At 41.5% G+C, this 6,936-nt stretch overlaps 1 protein-coding gene across 1 annotated transcript in view; it reads right to left on the bottom strand.

Moving 5' to 3' along the window:
- The window catches only part of arhgef37 (Rho guanine nucleotide exchange factor (GEF) 37), a 42,859-nt gene that overhangs the window by 3,478 nt on the left and 32,445 nt on the right, over positions 1-6,936 (bottom strand). Inside the window, exon 14 of the mRNA XM_019884021.1 lies at positions 1,669-1,771. Within this exon, the coding sequence (XP_019739580.1) occupies positions 1,669-1,771 (103 nt within the window). The remainder of the gene's footprint in view (positions 1-1,668; positions 1,772-6,936) is intronic.

The raw sequence follows: 6,936 nt of genomic DNA, 5'->3' as shown, positions 1-6,936 counted from the left end.
TATATATATATATATATATATATATATATGAGACTATTCCAAATAAGGACCCGGTGTCAAATTATTATTAAATTATTATTAAAAGTTCAAATTAAGCAGTCAATATACAGATCAGTGGTTCTTAACTGTGTTAGAGGTACCGAACCCAACCAGTTCATGTGCACATTCACCGAACCCTTCATTGATGAAAAACAAAAAGATGACTTTGTCCAAATTCAAGACATGAAAAAAAACACATTTATTCAAAACAAAAACAAGTCAATCAAATTTCAAGACATAAGTATACGTTTTTTTTTTTTAATTTTACGATGTACTATCACGACAGTCACACGTTGACTACTGAGCGAAATAAAATTTCCCGCAGCACTGATTGGACAAGCAATGTAATGTGATCATCTGCAGCCAGTGATGGGCAAGCGGGCGTGTCGTAACCAATTGACAGGTTGAGTCGGGTATGTCTTAACCTCCATGGCAGAGGCTCCGTCGAACCCCTGAGATCCATTCACCGAACCCCTAGGGTTCGGTCGAACCCAGGTTAAGAACCGCTGATATAGATTAAATTAAAACATAATTTGCTGGGCAGTATGGCTGAAAAAGGTTGAACAATATAAGTATGTCATTTCAGTCAATATTGATAATTACTGTTTTTTAATTTTTAATTTAACTTTTTTTTTTTTTTTTAAGAGAAGTAAGTTAAGGTTAAGACACACTTTCATTTACTGTATGAATGCCACACTCGCACGCATTTGTACACAGGCACCTCTGCGCAGTTTTTGCTCACAAAAAGGCCACATAGGCATGAAAATGTCATATCTTTACACAAAAAAAATTGTTTGGTGTATGACAATATTGGATACTATATTTGGCTGCGAAAACACTATTTACTGTCACAGAAGTGACAGTGCAGAAAAGTGTCTGTTTCTCATTTGAATGCAATATTTTATGGATGAAAACACTACATTTGCTCACAAGACTGGGCTTCGCCTTGGCATTTGGCCAGGAAAGTAGTAGCTTGCCATTTAAAACAGATATTTAATCATTCAAACATGACATCTGCTCACAAAAAGGCATGAACACATTGTATTTTACTGCTAAAATCTAAATTTTTTTCAGTGATATTAGGCAATGGATTTTGCTGTTAAAACACTACTTTCGGTCACAAAATGGATATATTTGTCCAGGAATGCTGTAATCGAATAAGAAAATACAATATTTTCCAATTAAAATACTGTTTTGAACACAAAAAGACAATGCAGCAAGACATCTTATTTTGCCATGACCACGTTAATGGCCCCTGCTCTACACTATCACTCATGATTTGCTGTGTGGGTATACGTATGTGTGTGTGTTCGTATGGGTGTGTTTGCGTTTATTTGTTGGGATAGAAGGAGAGGGTTTTGGGATATTTTCTTGCTCTTGCAGTTGTCTGTTTTTGTCCCCATAAAGCACTTTCTGTTACATTGTTAATGAATGACACACACTATATAAATTTAATTTCATTTGAAGTGGGCTATTCTCAACCACCAGCAAGTGGCTGGCAACCAGTTCAAGAGTGTACCTCTCCTGCTGCCCGACGACAGCTGGGATAGGCTCCAGCACGCCCGCGACCCGTGTGAGGAGCAGTGGTTCGGATAATGGATGGATGCCATTTCCAGACTATTCGCTCACCGGAAGGCTGCATTAGGCATGAACATGTGCTGTTTGGCCTTGACACATTCCAGACTGTGTTGCTCGTTCTCGGGGTCTTGGGCGTGGTGGTCCTGATGCTGCACTGGGAGGAAGCAGATAGAGATTATTAAGGAATCGCCAGTGCTCTGATTGATGGCTGCGCTTGATGGGCTGCAGCTGGAGATTCAGGACAATTTAATGACATGCCTGGACGCTTACATGGTCGCCAGCTTCATGCGCCCAGCGTGCATTAGCCGCACTCTTGCGCTCTCACTCACTTCATGCTTCATTCTGCTGCTCAGGGGGCCAACCTTCAACTTTACCCTGCTTGGCAGAGCGCTCCACTCACTGCATTCTGCCGCAGCTCGGTACCATACAGATTTTTGCAAAACAATCAGCTCTCCCGTGATTGAAAAAAAATAAAAAAAATTTGTCCTTAAGAAATATCTGTGACGCCATCAGCAACTGGTCAACATTGATGTCTGTTTTCATGACATTAGTGTTGATTTAAGTAAATCAAAAGTGCAAATGTCGTGCAGCCCCTATTGCGTACTGTTATGTGCTTTTTACATGTTGTTACACAATGTCCTATGCTATTCTGTTAAATACGATGCATACTCTTCATCTACTGTCACTGGCTACCCATATACCGGTACCGTTCCATACTGCCGTAATGATACCTACTACTACCTACTGTTTCAAGCTGTCAAATATTGTCACATGTAGTTGAATACTTTCACTTGTTTACATACATACCGGTATATTAATTACACAGTTACATCTTGTTCTACCTGTATAATGTTACAAAGTGACACATGGGACTCTGTATTCATGCCCAGGGCAAGGTGGTGCACTGTGTGGCGTAAATTCTGCGCATGGACAGGTTACGATACTATTTTTGCAGATGCACTCAACTTGGTGCATTTATAAACGGGCGTTTTGTGGAGTTGTGGGCATGAACACATCTGACTTGCCTCCCGGCCAATCGAAGCAGTTTCTTTCACTCCCCTGTAAAATCGAGCAACGCAAACAACCCACCCCAACTTCACAGTGGTGATCGGCCTGGCTGATTTTACATCATCCACCCATGGAGGTCTCCTAGCAGTTCCATGTAAATGTACTTTATGAGCTTTGATCGCCTGCATGTCAAAAACTTTGTGGCTCCCGCACACCAAATTTAGGGGAATGAGAGCAGCCATCTCCATTGGCCACAAAACGAGGCTGTGTTCTGGTCCACAATGGCGTAAATCCTCTGCTTCTGACTGGGTGTGTCTGCAATAACATCAAAACAAAGGAAACCTCAGCCATTCGCACAGAATAGGGGAGACCATAGTGTCAAATTATGATACAGTGGATTCCTGTGTATAGTTGACACCCATTGAAATGCATTGGAGGAAGAAAAGAAAAATTAAACCCCCCCCCTAAATTCTTCGAAAAATGTGGACAAATATCTAATATGCGTTTTGGACAAAAAAAAAAAAAATATGGGGAAATTGTGAGAATTTTGAAAATGTGGAAATTCAGGTCAATTATGAAATTTTATAGGTGGCAGCTCTGCAGCTATCTCAGTTAGCATCAGTTTACAGCATTTTAAAGTTGACTGCAGGTGGTATACTCCTTGATGTGAATGAGAACAGAGAATGATATTTTTTTACTGCAGCATTTGAACAATAAAAATAAAAGTGAACGGCTTCATGACAGAAGCACCTTGAACGCATCATTACAGGAAGAAACCACAGCAGCCGGCTTCACTGCGTACACTGCTGAGATAGTCATAAAGTACGCAAAAACGTGAAGTCGTGCAGCTCGCTTGAGCTAATCCCATTGGCTGATGAGATGTGAAGGTCATGTTGAGGGCAACTCGAGGCTTCCTGAGTATCTGTGAGGGGGAAAAAAATAAAAAAAAGGAAAAACAGCACTGTGGGTGCCCGCAGAGGACGCAACCTGCCTATTGTGACACAACATGTCTTGATACAGTATTATCTTATTGTGAATAAGATAATACTGTAACACACATTTGTCAAATTTGAAGCCATGGTCAGGTTTTCTATTTTGGGATTCTACTAGGGTTTTGAGTCTGATTTAGTGTTTCAGGACAAAGATTAGAGTTTCAAACAAGAGTTGGGTTCCCAAATTACGGTTTCAAGGTGTGTTTGGGGTTCAAAGTGGGGTTTAAGTTTGGGATTTAAAAGTGGGTTCGGGTTTCAAGCATCTGGAAGACTTTCAAGTTTTAAATCGGGGTTAGAGATAAGGTTTTAAATCAGGTCAGAATTTCTATTAGGGTTGTGTGTCTCGGGTAGGGTTTCAAGACATATTAGGGTTCCGAAGTGCTAGCGTCTGAAATGAAGGTTTTAAGTCATGCTTTGGATTTCAAAGTATGCTTTTTAAGTTTGTTTTTGAAGCCAGAGTTAGGCTTTAATGGCATGTGGAGGAGTTTCAAGTAACTGTTTCAAGTCTTGGTTCGGAGATCAAAGTTGAGTTTCCATCCGGAGTTCAGGTTTTAAATCTGGATTAGATTTTTGGAATATAGTTTTGAGTCTTTGTTAGGGTTTCAAGACAAAGATAAGGGTTTCAAACAAGAGTTGGGGTTTCAAATATACTGTTTCAAAATAGGCTTTGAGTACAGTTTCAAGTATGTGGTAGAGTTTCAGTTTATGTCAATATTTTTTAACTGACACGTGTCGCAGACAAACGTAGCGTCTCGTAACTAATTTTGATTTGTCTTGATGTGTCGTAATGGCAAAATGTTTTGCAGATTTTCTTTGAAAAAGTGTTCATTTAATCCTTATATTGACCAACGTATTCATTTGACCTTTTCATAATTGGGACGATCTCTTTTTAAAAGGTTAACATTCCCGGGACTTTATTTTCCACACTTTTTCCCGGAGCTTTCCCTAAGATAACATAACTTTCATTTTCTTATGTTGATTCTATTTGGTATGTGGTAACTGACTTACAAACATTTGTCTCAACTGCGTGTATGTGCACCTGCACGCGTACCCACGTGCATGTCCTTCTCCCCCGCAAGGTTTCTGTATATTCTCTCTCTCTCTCTCTCTCTCTCTCTCTCTCTCTCTCTCTCTCTCTCTCTCTCTCTGTGTGTGTGTGTGTGTGTGTGTGTGTGTGTGTGTGTGTGTGTGTGTGTGTGTGTGTGTGTGTGTGTGTGCGCGCGCGCCGCGGCGAGCAACCAGTTCAGGGTGTCCCCCGCCTACTGCCCGAAGACAGCTGGATAGGCTCCAACACGCCCCGCGACTCTTGTGAGGATAAGCGGATCAGAAAATGGATTTTATGTATGATGTTAGAGGTGCCAAACATTTTTTGATGTAAAATAAATGCACATCATTTACAAATAATTATTATGCAATGAAATGAAAAACAATTATTTTTTTTAACCAAGAAAATCAAAATGCAAATGAATAAATTCAAATATTCATTGTATTTATTGATTACACCTTTAATACAAAATGTACATAGAAATAGCTTTAAGAATGACATTAAAAAAATTGCTGATGACACGTGGTCTATAAAGACAGGTTGGATCTGACCTTTGAACTCTGGTTCTCTGCCTATTGACCTCATACAATTTGCCCTTCCTTGCGTGTTGTATGTCATTCAAAGTCAATTTTGCGCTTGTCTGTTGGCAACGTTTTTAAAGGTTCTCTTGGGCAGCAAGGGATGCTAATTCAGAAAGGCCTCGAACTGGCCGCCTGCGAGGTGGGAAGGTTGCGGCTGAGAGCGAGGCGGTGAGGGATGAAGTACAGCAACATGAGAAAGAGAGAGAGAGAGAGAGAGAGAGAGTGTTGAGTCATGTGACCCAACAGCACGTGTAAACCTTCTCCCTCTGCCTGTGCTTCCACTCGGATACAACAGACGCTGTGGCCCAATCACGGCACACCGTCTCTGTGTCACGGTGCTGAGCCGCCATCACTCCACCCCCAATGTCACCCTCCAAGTGCCTTTAACCATGTCATGCCCACCAACAGCAGCCTGACTGGACTGGCTCAAAATATCTGCAAGGCTCATGTGTAAAAACTATTGACTAATAAACGAGCCCATTTGACAGTTGTCCATCCAAAAGGAAGAGGCGTGGGATGGCTCGCGGGTGTGGTGATGCAGCTGATCTCGGCTGACTTAGCGCGAGACGTGCGGTCACAGAGCTATATATATATACATATAGTGTGTGTGCATAAGTACATATGTATATATATATATATATATATATATATATATGTGTATATCTTCTGCCACTGTATTTTAGGATAAAAAATGTGCATTATTACTTTATTTTATTTTTATGTTCACCGAACAGCTGCGGTGTGATGTGATGAAAGCAAACGTTTGTCTCCTCACATCTGTAACGACTGGTCTCTGTACATGGACTGATGTCCGTGCATCTGTCTTTCTGTCGGTCAACTTCCTCTGCATCACGCACGTCAGGATGGCAAAGTCACGCTTAAGCCGCAGCAGATGGGAGGAAGGAGACCTCTCAGATACTCTGAACTGTGTGAAAAAGTGTTTGTGTGTGTGTGTATGAGTGCGTGTGTGTGTGTGTGTGTGTGTGTGTGTGTGTGTGTAAGACGCCTTTCCCTTACTTGCCGTTTTTCATGGTGAATTCTTAAAATGATAATTTGATGCTGACATTAAATTGTGTGGGAAAAGGAAAAAGCTTTGCACAGTGGGCAACTTTTTTCCCAAGCTGTTATGAGTGACATTTCTACTCAATTTCTTGTTGATCAGTGAAACTGATGTTTCGTAGTGAAGTTTTAACGCCTTTTGGCTTCAGTTCATGATGCAAAGGTCCCCATTGGCATGGAAGTACCTTCTGGTTATAGAAACAAATTTGTCCGAAGACACAAGTGAGATCAGACCTTGTACCTACGGGCTCGTTCCTAAATCCACTCTGACACCCCTACACTACTGTGCGAGCGTACGTGTTCAGAGAGGCGGAGCACTCTCCCCTCCTGTTAATTTCCAAACGCAGCCTATACACGTACAGGTATGTTCTAAACCCATCAGTGACTCATGCTGAACCTGTTTCCATCTGTAATGCCTGATGGGCTCGGCACAGTGTGTTGGTGCATTCCGATTAACTAAATAGCACATTTCAACAAAGCTCTGAGTTTCCGAACGTTCGGGGTGAACCAGTCCGTACTTGGAGCATATTTCTGAACGCGCCCCTCACTCCAATGACTGAGAAATTCAACATAATTATTACCTCTGAGCATACACAAACACACGCATGCATTGCGAGCAGAGGGGGAGATATCC

Source organism: Hippocampus comes, unplaced genomic scaffold, assembly GCF_001891065.2.
Source record: "Hippocampus comes isolate QL1 unplaced genomic scaffold, H_comes_QL1_v1.1 scaffold156, whole genome shotgun sequence".
In the NCBI taxonomy this organism is placed as follows: Eukaryota; Metazoa; Chordata; class Actinopteri; order Syngnathiformes; family Syngnathidae; genus Hippocampus; species Hippocampus comes.
Note: the sequence above shows the minus strand (reverse complement) of the source record. Positions and strands in the feature narration are given on the sequence as shown.